General features: G+C 36.5%; 1 protein-coding gene across 1 annotated transcript in view; it reads left to right on the top strand.

Annotated features, from left to right (window-relative positions):
* The window catches only part of EYS (EGF-like photoreceptor maintenance factor), a 1804868-nt gene that overhangs the window by 825029 nt on the left and 965423 nt on the right, over positions 1-14416 (top strand). Inside the window, 1 exon segment of the mRNA XM_089333540.1 lies at positions 4539-4663. Within this exon segment, the coding sequence (XP_089189666.1) occupies positions 4539-4663 (125 nt within the window).

Below are 14416 nucleotides of genomic sequence, written 5' to 3' on the forward strand. Positions count from 1 at the left end.
GGAGGACCGGTCTTTGGTCAAGGGTATACGAGTAGCTGTGCTCCCCTGCTAGAACCTACAAACAAGCTCTCAAATTTGAAATCCTGTTGGGGCCCCTCCTACCACTTGCTAATAGCACCTCAAACTAAATATTTGTATCAAGATCCTAAATGAAAGAACAGTGTTTCATCTTCCTGAAGTTTAATTATTAGTTCTCATGAAAAGAAATTTACTTCCAGTGTTTTATTTTTTAATTACCAATGCTTCAGAATCAACAAGTTTTCTGTCTTCTCAGTATTATCAAGCAACTGGTGTTAAAAACCCAGTATGACAGTATTGTGATGTAATATTATCTTAGTAGTATTTTCTAATATGTATATGTTATTTATTTATGTTGTAAAAAACTTGGGCGTATTATTTCAATCCATCAGACCATGTATTAAGATGTTTATCAGTGGATAAATGTATGCACACCTACAATTGATATATAAAGAGCTCAATTTCTCCAGATGTTAGAGATTGTTACAGATCATGATATGAGTATTTTTTAAAGAATTTTGTCTTATAAACTGTTATGCTCTTTTATTGTATAAGAACTGAAAATCTTTTCAACACTGAAAAGAAGTAAAATTTAATATTGAAATTTTAAAGATAGGGATCCGCATTATAGCGCAGCATCTGAACTACTGTTGTGATGCCAGCACAGCATATAAAAATATCAGTTCCTCATTCTAATCCAGCTTGTTGAAAATATGCTGGGGAAGGCAGCAGAAGAATGCTCAAGTACTTAGGCACCTACTACCAATGTGGCAGACGAGGAAGGGGTTTTGGCTCCTTTCTTTGGCCTGGCCAAGACTTGGCTATTGCGGCCACTGGTTAGTGAACCAGTGAATGGAAGGTTTTGATCTCTTTATCTTTCTCTACCTCTAACTCTGCCTTGTCAGTATATTTTTAGATATTAAAATTATGGCCTTTTGCAAATCACAAAGCATTTTTGTCTATATCCAAACTTGAATCAAGATGTGGAATTCACTCCCAAAAAATAAGGCTGATAAAGCATGAAGTACCCAAAGTAATTCATTATGTGCATAAAAGAGTTGATAAAGAAATAAATATACTCATATCATCTCTTCAGAAGATGTATAACAAAAGCATGATTATTTTAATAGATGCACAAAATCATTTGACATACCTCAATGCCCACTCATAAGAATTGCCAAAAAAACAAAACAAAACAAAACAAAATCTAGAAATAGAAGGGAACTTTCTTACCACAATAAAGGGCTAACATCATAGCTAACTTTCTCCTAAGGAATAAAAATAAGGCAAGCTATTACCTACTGAACTAATACAAGGAAAATAAATTGATGGTTTATAGATTAGATTGGAAGAAACAGAGCTGTCTTTATTCACAAAAAATGTAATAATTGTCTTTTGTAGAAAGCCCCAAGGAATCTAAAGGGTCTTTTGAAATCAAATTTAGAATGTGAACTTTAAAAATCCATAAAATTGATTACTCAAAAGATGCACAATAGTTTGATCAATTTCTTATCTAGTAGTGTGCTCTTTGGATAATTCAAAAATAGCTTAATAACTGGTACAAAATAACATGAGGTAGCCTTAAGTTATTACCTCAAATGCTTCGAGAGTGCCCCAATTTAAACATGACACATGTTAAATATGATGTGAGGTTTATAGAGAATATTTTCAAGAATATTCTAGACCTGCTTATCACTTGAGATGCCTAATGTCTAAAAGCTACACATTTCAAATAGTCTTTAGGATTTTTCAGCTGCAAACATCAGGAAATATGCATGTTTAACTGACCAGAAGAGCACTGTTAATTTTTTTTAATCCTTAAGTAAAAATATTTTGCTATTTATTAAATAAAAAGATATATCTGAAACTGGTAAGGTGCTATAGTGAGGGAGCAGGATCTATAAAAGTCGGGCTGGCGCTGTGGTGTAGCAGCAGAAAGCCCTGTCCTGAAGCGCCGGAATCCCATATGGGCACTGGTTCTAGTCCCGGCTGCTCCTTTTCCGATCCAGCTCTCTGCTATGGCCTGGGATAGCAGTAGAAGATGGCCCAAGTCCTTGGACCCCTGCACCCAGTGGGAAACCCGGAAGAAGCTCCTGGCTCCTGGCTTCGGATCGGTGCAGCTCCGGCCACTGCGACCATCTGGGGAGTGAACCAGCGGATGGAAGATCTCTCTCTCTCTCTCTGTCTCTACCTCTCTCTGTAACTCTGTCTTTCAAATAAATAAAATAAATCTTTAAAAAAAAAGGTCAATTGTCTTCTTATAATGAACCTTGGACCCTTGGGAAAACACAGAAAAAGAAAAGCCCACAAAATTACAATGGTGATCATATCAAATTGATCATTTATGAATAAATCTGTGAACACTGTATATAATATATGTGGAAAACTATAAAATACTGATAAAAGAAAACAAAGAAAATCTTACTAAATGGAGTGATATTCCTTATTCATGAATTAGAAAATGCAATTTTGTCAAGATGCCATTTCATCCCAAATTGATTCATTGTTTCAAAGTAATCCCACTCAATATCCCAGAAAATGTTTTGTGTACATATTTGGACAGGTAATTTCAAATATTTAGGTAGAGTCTTTCTTCTGAAAAAGGCAGAGCATAATTTCTCATGCCTTAAATATTGGATGTGTATACAACTTTCATCTAAAATGTACTCACAATCCAATGTGATGAGATGAGGTTTTCCTCTGTCTTCCTCCCCCAAACCCACAAAGACATGTATTTATGAAAATGCCATCTAACAAGCCTAAGACAAAGCACAGGAAGCAAAATAACTGGCCATTATTACTCAAAGCAGTCAAGGTCATTAAAAATAAGGAAGTATGAGAAACCATAACCATCTAAGGAGCCAAAAGAAACATGACAGCTAAATGTAATGTGATATTCTGAATAGGATTCTGAAGCAGAAGAAAAAAGGACATTGGGTAAAAACCAGGGAAATTGTAATAATATTTGTACTGCAGTTAATGATAATGTGTCTCTGTTGTGACATCAGTAGTGTCAAATGTATCATATTAATGAAAAATGTTAGTAACAAAGGAAACTGGCAATGGAATATATGGGAACTTCTGGATTACTCCTGTAACTTTCCTATAAATATAAAATTATTCCCAAATAAAAATTAATTGCTTTAAAAATACTGTAAGTTTTGTTGCCTTTCCTGCTTTGCCATGGAAATTAAAAACAATATTAATATTGGTGGTAAGTATGTGGACAAATGAGGATTTCATAGAATTCTGGTGAGCAGCTTGTGCATTTTTGAATAATCATTTATGGTACTAAAGGAAAGAAAATACATAGTTTGATTATGAACAAGATGGGCCCTGATTTTGTTCATTTTGTATGTAAGGGAACTCTTCCAGTGAAGGACAGGAAAGATGTCATGAGTTTGTTCTACAGAGGGGAGTGGATTCATGATCACAGTGGCAATTCCAAAATGATTTCCTCTTGATAATGCAAAATGAGTCCATTAATCCATACAGTTAAAAGAAATTTTGGGGCCTATGCTGTGGTACAGTGGGTTAAAGCCCTGACCTGAAGCACTGGAATCCCATACGGGCACCAGTTCAAGACCCGGCTGCTCCACTTCTGATCCAGTTTTCTGCTACGGCCTGGGAAAGCAGTAGAAGATGGCCCAAGTCCTTGGGCCCCTGCACCCACATGGCAGACCCAGAAGAAAATCCTGGTTCCTGGCTTCGGATCCATGTAGCTCCTGTCATTGCAGCCATCTGGGGAGTAAACCAGCAGGTGGAAGACCTCTCTCTGTCTCTACCTCTCTGTAACTCTGTCTTTCAAATAAATAAAACAGATCTTAAAAAAAAAATTTGGTTATGGGTCAGGAATGACTCTTCATTGATAAGATTCATTGAGTAGCATAGTGGAATCAGTAACATGCTCAATCATTTCATATTCCTAATAACTTATTTGTGGCTACATAGAGCCAGCTATAATGAAACATAGGACTCAATTTTTATATCACTTAACCATGTATCTCTGTAAATGGCTATCCAAATAAGAGTGGCTAAATTTAGCAAGCCAAATGAGGCCAAATTTCCAAAATCACTTGTCACTGAAACTACTCCTTTTGAAGTTTCATGTGGAGAATATTATTTTTCTCTTCCAAATTCTCGAGGCATCTGAGTATGCCTTGGTTTGGGCGGCGTAAGGATATGTGTACCTTCATTATCACATGATTGGCCTTCTCGCTTCTTACTAGGATACTTCATTGGACTTAGGCCCCATCGAACTGATTCAGGATAAACTCATCTGAAGATCTGTTACTTAATGACATTTTTAAGGTTATATTACCCATTAAACCATGTTCAGAAGTTCTGAGTGTTAGGAATTGGATATATTTAGGGGTTACAATTAATCTTATTATATCACCCTAAAGCAGGTTCCCAACTGCAAATTGTTGGATCCTTGAAAACAAATTTTAATGAGGTCAAAGATGATATTGCTTACATATGTGACATACACATGTTCATTTTTCACTTTTTTTCCTTAGATGCCTTTCTGGATTTTCTGGTCAATTTTGTGAAATTAATATAGATGAATGTTCTTCATCACCATGTCTTCATGGTGCTAACTGTGAAGATCACATCAATGGATATATTTGCATATGTCAACAAGGTAATTATTGACAGAATACTGTTTTAGTATGTTGTATATATTATAGTGATATATATGTTTATACACCTGTATTGTATTTATCTAAAATTTATCTAAGCTTCAGGTTGTTGGTCTTATTTCAATTGTGCACATAGACATTCCTTCATAAACGTTAGCACTTATTATTATTGGTATTATCACTTCTTCTATTAAATCTCAGCACAGAGATGAACAAGCTGAATAGTCTTATTCAAGATATGATTTCAGGGCCAGCGCCGTGTCTCACTTGCTTAATACTCTGAGTGCGGCATAAGCATCCCATATGGGCGCCAGATTCTAGTCCTGGCTGTTCCTCTTCCAGTCCAGCTCTCTGCTGTGGCCTGGGAGTGCAGTGGAGGATGGCCCAAGTGCTTGGGTGCCTGCACCTGCATGGGAGACTGGGAGGAAGCACCTGGCTCCTGGATTCGGATCAGCATAGCTCCAGCCGTAGCAGCCATTTGGGGGGTGAACCAATGGGAGGACCTTTCTCTTGGTCTCTCTCTCTCTATCTGTCAAATAAATAAAAAAAGATATGATTGCTTCTATGTTATGAATATCTGTGTCTCTCTAAAATTCATAGATTGAAATCTAATCAGGAATACCATAGAGGCAGGAGGTGGGGCTATTGAAAGATGATCAGTGCAGAATCCTTATGCATGAGGTTAGGACCCTTGTGAAAGAGACTCCAGAGAAGTAGCTGGCCCTTCTACAACGTGAAGACACATTCAGAAGATACCATCCAAGAACCAGGAAGCAGGTCCTTAGCAGATGTTGAATCTGCTAGCAACATTATCTTGGACTTCTCAGTCTCCAGAACTGGGAGAAGTAAATTTCTGTAATTTGTGAGCCACTGATCTATATTTTTGTTATGGCATCCTCAACTGACTTAAAAAACTGCTCCTTAATAATTGTTTTGGTTTTTTTTTTTTTTTTTTTTTTTTTTTTTTTTTTTTTCTATATCCACTTTGGCCTTGTTATCTTTAGCTCTATAGACATATAATGAATTAGTGTTCATTCATCTGTTTTCTTTCCTTAATTCTCTAATTTTTCACACTTGTTGCTCTTTTCTGACATCTTTGGTCACTCATTTTCAGCATGTAGCTTCCTCTATGCAGAAGTGACATTGACTGTCAGAAGTTCCCAGAGCATAAATCCTCTCTTAGGACTATATGTGAGGAGTATTTCTGGTGACTTGAAAAAATACCATTACTTACAGACCCCCAAAGAAGCCTTCAGATAGTTTTTGGATATTGTGTTTATTGGGTCCACTGAGAAAATAACAGCCAGGCAGCCATTGGGGTATTAGGAATTCTGTGATTTATGTGAAGCCATAGAAACTAGTGAATGCCAATGTTAGGTTTTATTTGATCACACAGAACATCTACAGACCTTAACACCCACATTCTGAAATAGCTACCTGTGCATAGAGCAATAATATTTATGAGCAAAATAAATAGAATAAAGAGTATAGCTTTCTGATGTAAGAAATGAATGCTCTTTCAAAAATCGTGCCTCTTCTAAGCCGAAACATCTTTATAGGGTTCTGAACATTTAAAACATTATGATGGCTACCACAGCAATGTAAATAATGCTCCAAAAATACTTAAGAAGCAAAACATCTTTATGTGTTTTTCTTATCAACATATATCTTATAATTGCTAGTTTCCTTTTTTTAATAGCTTACAATTGCTCGGTAAGCTTTGCAGTAGTAGGTTGAGATTCCACTTATTCTGGATTCAGTAGGAAGCAAGGAGCCATTTAAAGCCTTTGCAGTATTCAAATGCAGCCCCATGCCAAATGCTGCTCAGCAGCTCCATGGTGGAAAACACAAGACAGCAAAATTATACCTCTCTGTGATGTTAGGTGGTATTAAGAACTTGTTGGTACTTTTGATTTAAAACTTAAAAACTAATTAAAGTAGCAGAAGCCAACTGAGCAACAAATGAAACAAATTCTTTGTTAATTTTTTTTTCTTTCTATAACTATTTTATTTGTTGAATAGATGAGAGTTGGACAGAGAAATCTCCCATTTTCTGGTTTATTCCCTAAATGTCTGCAACATCTGGGGTGGAAATTCAGAACTGGAATTCCATCCAGGTGTCCCTTATAGATAACAGAGGCCCCACTATTGGAGCCACCACCTGTTGCCTCCCATGGTGCACCTCAGTTGGAAGCTGGAATTCTGAGGTAAGCTAGGATTTGAAACTAGCCATGCACTCCAACATGGGAAGCAGATATTCCACCAACATCCTAGCCAGTAGGCCAAACGCCTGCCACCCAAATAAATTCTGAAGAAGTGCAGCAGCCACTATTTGACATTTCTGTTCCTGTTCACAAGGGGTATCTCCAGCCCTGGCTTTTGATCATGTAAACCCAGCTCCCATCTGAAATTATTTAAGCAGTAATTTTATTTCTGAGCATTACCCATTTCCCCTTCCTCATTATCTTCAGTGACCTAGGTTGCAGTATTTCCAGGGTGTTCCTATGGTAAAATTCACTCTCTGGCATAAAGTTCTGTAGTTTTGACAAGTGTGCAAGTTGTATAACCACCACCACAGTCAAATAACCACATTGGCTAAATGTGCTATGCTGCCCTTGTACAATCAACCTTTTCCTCATCTACAACAGAAATTGATTTTGATAGGATTTAAATATATATTTACCATTTCTGTCATATAAGTCTTCTAGTTGTTGTACTTTTCTTTCTCTTGTATGCTGAATTTAAAATCTGAGGGCCAAATGTGTGAGTACTATAGCATACATGGCCTTAGGAAATAATAATAATTAAATAACAATACTAGCAAATAAACACTATGGTATTTTATGTATATTATCTCAAGTTGTTTGCAAATCAGCTTTGAGAAGAGGGTATCCCATTTACCCATTAGCGAATAGTCTCAGATCCCCTGGGAATTTCCCATAGCACATTAGAGACAGAACTATTTCACACCAGAAAGTCTTGCTCAGCAAGACTTGCACACTTGTCATCCCTTATGTTCCCCTCATATGTTATATTGCTAAACAGCAATTACTCATAAAGCTTCATTGATACAAGATGAACAAATTCTAGAGATATGCTATGAAACACTGCGCCTATAGTTCACTGCAATGTATTACACAGTTAGAAATTTGTTAAGGGATCAGTGCTGTGGTACAGCAGATATGCTGCTTCTGATGTCAGCATCCCATATCAGAATGCCAGTTCTAGTCCAGGTGTTCCTGTTCCAATCCAGCTTTCTGCTAATGTTCCTGGGAAATCAGCAGAGGGTGGACCAAGTACTTGAGACACTGTAACCAATATGAGAAATCCAGAAGGAGTCTAGACTCCTGGCTTCAGCCTCGCCCAGCATCGGCTGTTGTGGCCATTTGGAGAGGTGAACAAACAGACTGAAGATTTTATCTCTGTCTCTCCCTCTCTCTCTGTCTCTCTGCCTTTCAAATAAATAAATAATTTTAAAAATTTTGCTTAAAGAGTACATCTAACATTCAGTGTTATTATGGCAATAAAAACTCTAATTAATAGTCATAAATAATGAGTCTTCCCTGGTAAGATCTGTCAGTGTGTCATACCTTAGTCTGGACATTAGCAATTCTACCTACTGTGAGAATTCTTTAGTTTCCCCATCCAGATTTGCTTGAGTTTATCTTACACTCTTCCACTTTTCTGAGTAGTACAGTAGTTTATCTTCTCCCTAATGCCATAGAAAGGCACCAAGACTGATTCATTTAATTCATATATGTCCATTTTCCTCCATCACCTATAAAAACAAGTTAAAACAATAATCAACTAACTGATAATTCTTTCTTGGACTCTGGCCTAAATAATGCCACTATCATATTATATAATTCTGGATAAAATTTACCTTGACTAGCGATCCTTCTGTCTGTATATTGCTGAAGCATTATAAACTGTCTATTTCTATCAGTTGTGGACTTTTTCCTTAAATGCTAGTCACATTGCCAATCATGGAAATTCTCTTCATCAAAAAACAACTCTCTCCTCCTTCATGGTTATAACCCTGGGTGGTTCTTCCACTGTGTCATGAAGATTTTTTATGCCATTTATCTTCCTTCCACCTCTTTCTTTTAGTCCAAACAGAACATTTATAAGAATTCTGCAAGGTTCTGAACAGAACACAGTTTGAGCAACTAAATATTGGTTTCCCCATTAGATATATCTGCAAAACACACTATCATTTAAAGTAAGGTGGAAGACATTTTAAATGCCATTCAGTTTTATACAACTAAATCCTAGTAGAGAGGTTCTATAAATGTGTCCTTAGGGAGTGTTTACCACCAGCTGAAAAAAAAATGTAATTCCTCTGTGATGCTAGCCAATGTTGTGTAGTCACTGACAGTGCCATGTTAACATTAAGCCCTTTACATATCTCTGAGTAAACAAATCATGTAGTTTTCCTTTTCCTCCAAAATGACAAGGTGCAAAGCTTTGCAAACGGAGCACAGACAGGAGCTCATGCATCTTAGCAAGAAGCTGTGCAGTGTAGGATCTGAATACTGCATGGGAGAACCCTAATCTCTGAGTTCATTGTGTACCTGGCAAGTAGCTTAAATGCCTTAGTATTATAGCCATTTAGAGCTTGTTGCCATTGAACTATCAATAGACATATATTCAGGATGTTTTTACAGAAATGAAAACACATTTTTGTTTTAGTCTATATGGTCTGTTTTTCGTGTTGTGTAATGATGTTTAACACTTGGTAAGTGAAATCAGACCCATCTCATAATGAGCAAATTGAAATTGACAGGGAACAGTGTCTGTATTGCAAATATGAATGCTTCATCCAGAGTTGTTCTCTATCCCTGTGGCAATCACTTATAACCAGGAGGGATTCAATGGTATTTACTAGGTGATAATGGAAACTGCAGATACCCGTTATGCACTTAAAGTACTATAATTCATTTGGAAGCAGACTTGCTTCATTATCCTTGGGTAAGGAAAAAGAGAAACATCAAAATAGCTACTAGTAGAGCTCAAAGTTATTAAATAAGGGAGGTGGCTCCTGTGTTAAAACAGAAGGGATATAGAATAGCCCATTTTTAAAATCAGGGCCCATGAAAAATAAAATGATCTTTATATGAAATAAGAGTGTATATGATTATATTTTCTGAAGACTTAGAAAAAACAATTTTTCTGCATATTATAGGTTTAGACTAAGAAAACAAAATCATTTTAATTTATGTTATCCAGTTGATAGTTAATATGTTAACTAGTAAAGCAATTATTTGAGGTTTAGGTTTAATGTTGTTTTATTTTCCCAAGATTAGATGCAGATTACTTGGCATTGAGAAGGAAAATGAAATGAAAGATATATAAAACTTAGAAATGGTGCTTTATATCTTCACTAATAAACTATCATAACTGCTATATCATAGCATAGAATGTTAAAATTTAAACTGGTTAGTGTTACTAGATGTATATTTTTATGTTTTTTAACTTCCGTTGTATTCATCGATTTAAAATTACTCCACTTTTTATCATAATATGCCATATAATGGCATCTTTATTTTACACTCACATTATTTGGCATCATTTATTCTACAAGCTTATTGTCCTATTATATGTCAGATATTAGATTAATGCTATGATTTACCACCATAATGATTTTGATCACTGTCCTGATTGCTAATGACAACCTTTGGTTTCTTGTTTTAAATTACCATTTGTCGTCTCTGAATAGTTGGTTACCTTGTTACAAATGGACATAAAATCTGCATGACAAACAAAAGATGTTTTCTTCATCTCAACTTCCGAACATTTTAAAAATATTTCCAAGATTAGATGCAAATTACTTTTTTGTGGTTTTTAATTTTCCTGATTTAAATTCATTTATTGAGGATTGTATTAAGATGGCAGAGTAAGGAGAGAGCTTATTGCTCTAGTCTAGGAGAAGATAGCTTAAAAAAAGTGGAGAGAGTATAGTCTCAGGGAAGAGTTAGGGAGAAAATGGCAGAGGAAACTCCATGCAAATTAGAGGGATACTGTGGACCTATGTGGAGGTTGTGGATGCCCACAACTTAGGACCCCAACAGCCGAGAGCCTCCTCACTAGCTTTGGAGAGTGAGATGAGACCAGACTGCAGCAGCCCAAGCCCCTGGCAATAAAACTGCAGGAAAAACCTGGAGGGAATCTGGCTAGGAGCTCTTTGGGGGATAGTGTACCTGCCAAAGTAGAGGAGAAAAAAAAAGTGAGGGGACACAATTCTCTTTCTTCCCAGTTACCCTACAATGGTGCCCTGTAACAAGCCGATAGAGAGTGGGTACCATTTTGGACATATGTAACAGTTGTGCCAGCTCATGGCCATGCCCAGCAGCCAGCAGAGACAAAACCGAGTCTGGCAGGGAGAACTGACAGGGGACTGGGTGCTCATGACTATGGGAGGCTTGTGTGCCAGGACTGTGAAAATACTGAGGCTGTGTGGGAGGGCTCAGGGTGTGACTGGGACATTGGGCAGTCACTGTGGGAGTCTCCACATGCTCAGGGCTCCCTGGTTCCCTGGTGAGGGACAATGCTGTGGAATCTGCTTACACTGAAGACTGCACAGATCCACCCTTGTGGCAGCACAGATGAATATTATACCCACTGTGGCTAGCACACAGGCACTGATAAACTTTGAGGAGAGGAGGTGAGCTAAATCTACACCAACAGAGCAGAATAAACTTGCCCTGTGATATAAGTGGGGGGGGGGGAATTTACCATGCCCAGCCTGAGTGTCATGTTAGAAATTCTCTTTAGCCTGGAGAACTGAACAGAGCTCCCTGGCCAAACCCATCACACATCTTTAGGTATTCACTAAAAAAAGCAGACTCTCCACTAATCCACAGAAACATAGTCCAAAGATAAAAGCTGCCACAACAACAAAAAGAAGCTAAGAAACCAATGAGTATATCCACAAATGCCAAATAATAAATGCACTAATTCAAGAAACAAGAATAAGAAACACAAAAAGACACACCCAAAAGAATACTACACTTCAATACTAGATAATGAAAATGAAGATATTGATAAATGATAGAAATGGAATTCAAAAAAATTGATCATAGGTTTATTTAGAAGTAATCACAAGGAAATACACAATCAAATTAGATCCATACTTGACATGAAAGAAAATTTCTCCTATGAAATTGAGAACTTAAAGAGAAGTCAAAATGAAATCTAGGAAATGAAGGATTCAATAGAACTAATAATAAATGCAGTGGAAAGCCTTAACAGCAGAATCAGTGAAGCAGAAGAAAGAATATCTATCTCAGAAGACAAATCATAGGAAATTATACAGCCACACCAAAAACAAGAAGAAGAAATTAGAAAACTAAAAAAACACTGGTGGGAATCCACAGATACTATCAAACAACCCAACATAAAGGTTCTAGGATTTCCTGAAGGTGTGGAAAGAGAGAGAGTATTAGAAGGCATTTTTAGTGAAATAATATTGGAAAATTTTCCTAATTTGGAGAAAGGGACATCTAAGGACAGGAAGCACATAGAACGCCTAACAGATATGACCAGAAAAGATCTTCACAACAACACATTGTAATAAAACTCTCCACAGTAAAACATAAAGAAAATATTCAAAAATGTGCATGAGAGAAATGCCAGATTACTTTTAAAGGATCTCCAATTAGATTTGCAGTGGATTTCTCATCAGAAATCCCACAGGTGAGGAGAGAATGGCAAGATATAGTCCAACTTTTAAGAGGAAAAAACTGTCAACCCAGGACACTGTACCCTGAAAAGCTCTCATTTATGAATGAAGGTGAAATAATGACCTTCCATAACAAACAGAAATTGAAAGAATTTCTCACCACCTGTCCAACCTTGCAAAAGTTGCTTAAAGATGTGCTACACTCAGAAACACAGAAACATGGTTATCACTATGAAAGAGGATAAAGGCAAAAAATCCCCCAGGAAAAGTACAAAGGAAATACAAAGTAAAAAATATGGAATATTCATGGAAAAATGGCAGAGCAAATTTGTTATTTATCATTAGGCACCTTGAATGTAAATGTTTTTATCTCTCCAGTAAAAAGACACAGACTGGCTGAATGAATTAAAAAATAAGACCAATCTATTTGCTGCCTACAAGAAGCACACCTCACCAAAAAAGATGCACATAGACTGAAAGTGAAAGGATGGAAAAAGATATTCCATGCTGACAGAAACCAAAGAAGAGCTGTTGTACCCATCCTAATACCAGCTAAAATAGACTTTAACACAAAAACTGTTAAAAGAGACAAAGAAGGGCACTATGTAATGATTAGGGGTTCAATTCAACAGGAAGATGTAGCTATTATAACTGTATATGCACCTAATTACAGAGCACCTGGCTATTTAAAAGAAATGTTAAGGGATATAAAGGTAGACATAGAATCCAATACAATAGTAATGGGGGATTTCAATACCCCACTTTCAGCAATGAACAGATCAACCAGACAGAACATCAGCAAGGAAACAACTGACTTAACTGACACTAAAGACTAATGGACCTAACAGGTAACTACAGAACTTTCCATCCTACAGCCACAGGATACACATTCTTCTCACCAGTGCATGGAACTCTCTCTAGGATTGCCCTCATGCTAAGCAACAAAGCAAGTCTCAGCAAATTAAAAAAAAAAAAATCAAAATTATACCATGAATCTTTTTGGACCATAGTAGAATGAACCTGGAAATCAGCAACTCAAGAATCTCTAGAATATATGCAAACAGATGGAGACTGAACAACATGCTCCTGAATGATCATTGAAGAAATCAAAAGAGAAATAAAAAAATTTCTGGAAACAAATGAAGATGACAATTTAGCATATCCAAACTTATGGGATACAACAAAAGCAGTGTTAAGAGGAAAGTTTATAGCAATTAGTGCCTCTATCAAGAAATTGGAAAGGCACCGAAGAAGTGAATTATCAGTGCTTTTCAGGAACCTAGAAAAGCAACAGCAAACCAAATGCAAAACTAGTGGGAGAAAAGAAAATATAAAATTAGAGGAGAAATTTAAAAAATTGAAACAAAAAAATACAGATCAGCAAAATTAAGAGCTGATTTTTTGAAAAAAACAAACAAAATTGACACACAGTTGGCCCAACTAAGCAAAAAAAGAACAGATAAGAACAAAATTAAAATGTTAGAGGTGAAAAAAGAATTGTAACAACAGACACCACAGAAATAAAAAGTATCATTAGAAATTACTACAAAGAGCTGTATGTCAACAAACTGGGAAATCTAGAAAAAAATGGATGGATTCCTGGACACAAACAACCTATCTAACTTGATCCATGAAGACTAGAAAACCTAAACTGAACCATAACCAAGATAGAAATTAAATCAGTAATAAAGACCCTCCCAACAAAGAAAAGCCCACATGGGATAGCTTCACTGCTGAATTCTACCAGACATTCAACAAAGAACAAACTCCAATTCTTCTCAAGCTATCCAACACAATTGAAAGCTAAGGAATCCTCTCAAATTCTTTCTATGATGCCAGCATACTTTAATTCCTAAACTTGAAAAACATGCAACAGAGAAAGAGAACTACAGACCAATTTCCCTGATGAACATAGACACAAAAATCCTCAAAAAAAAATTCTAACCAATCGAATCCAACAACTTATCAGAAAGATCATTTACCCCGACCAAGAAGGATTTATCTTTGGTGTGCTGGAATGGTTCAACATTTGCAAATCAATCAATGTTGATACATCACTCTAACAAACTGAAGA

Source organism: Oryctolagus cuniculus, chromosome 5, assembly GCF_051225735.1.
Source record: "Oryctolagus cuniculus isolate XC-2025 breed Fujian yellow rabbit chromosome 5, ASM5122573v1, whole genome shotgun sequence".
NCBI lineage: Eukaryota > Metazoa > Chordata > Mammalia > Lagomorpha > Leporidae > Oryctolagus > Oryctolagus cuniculus.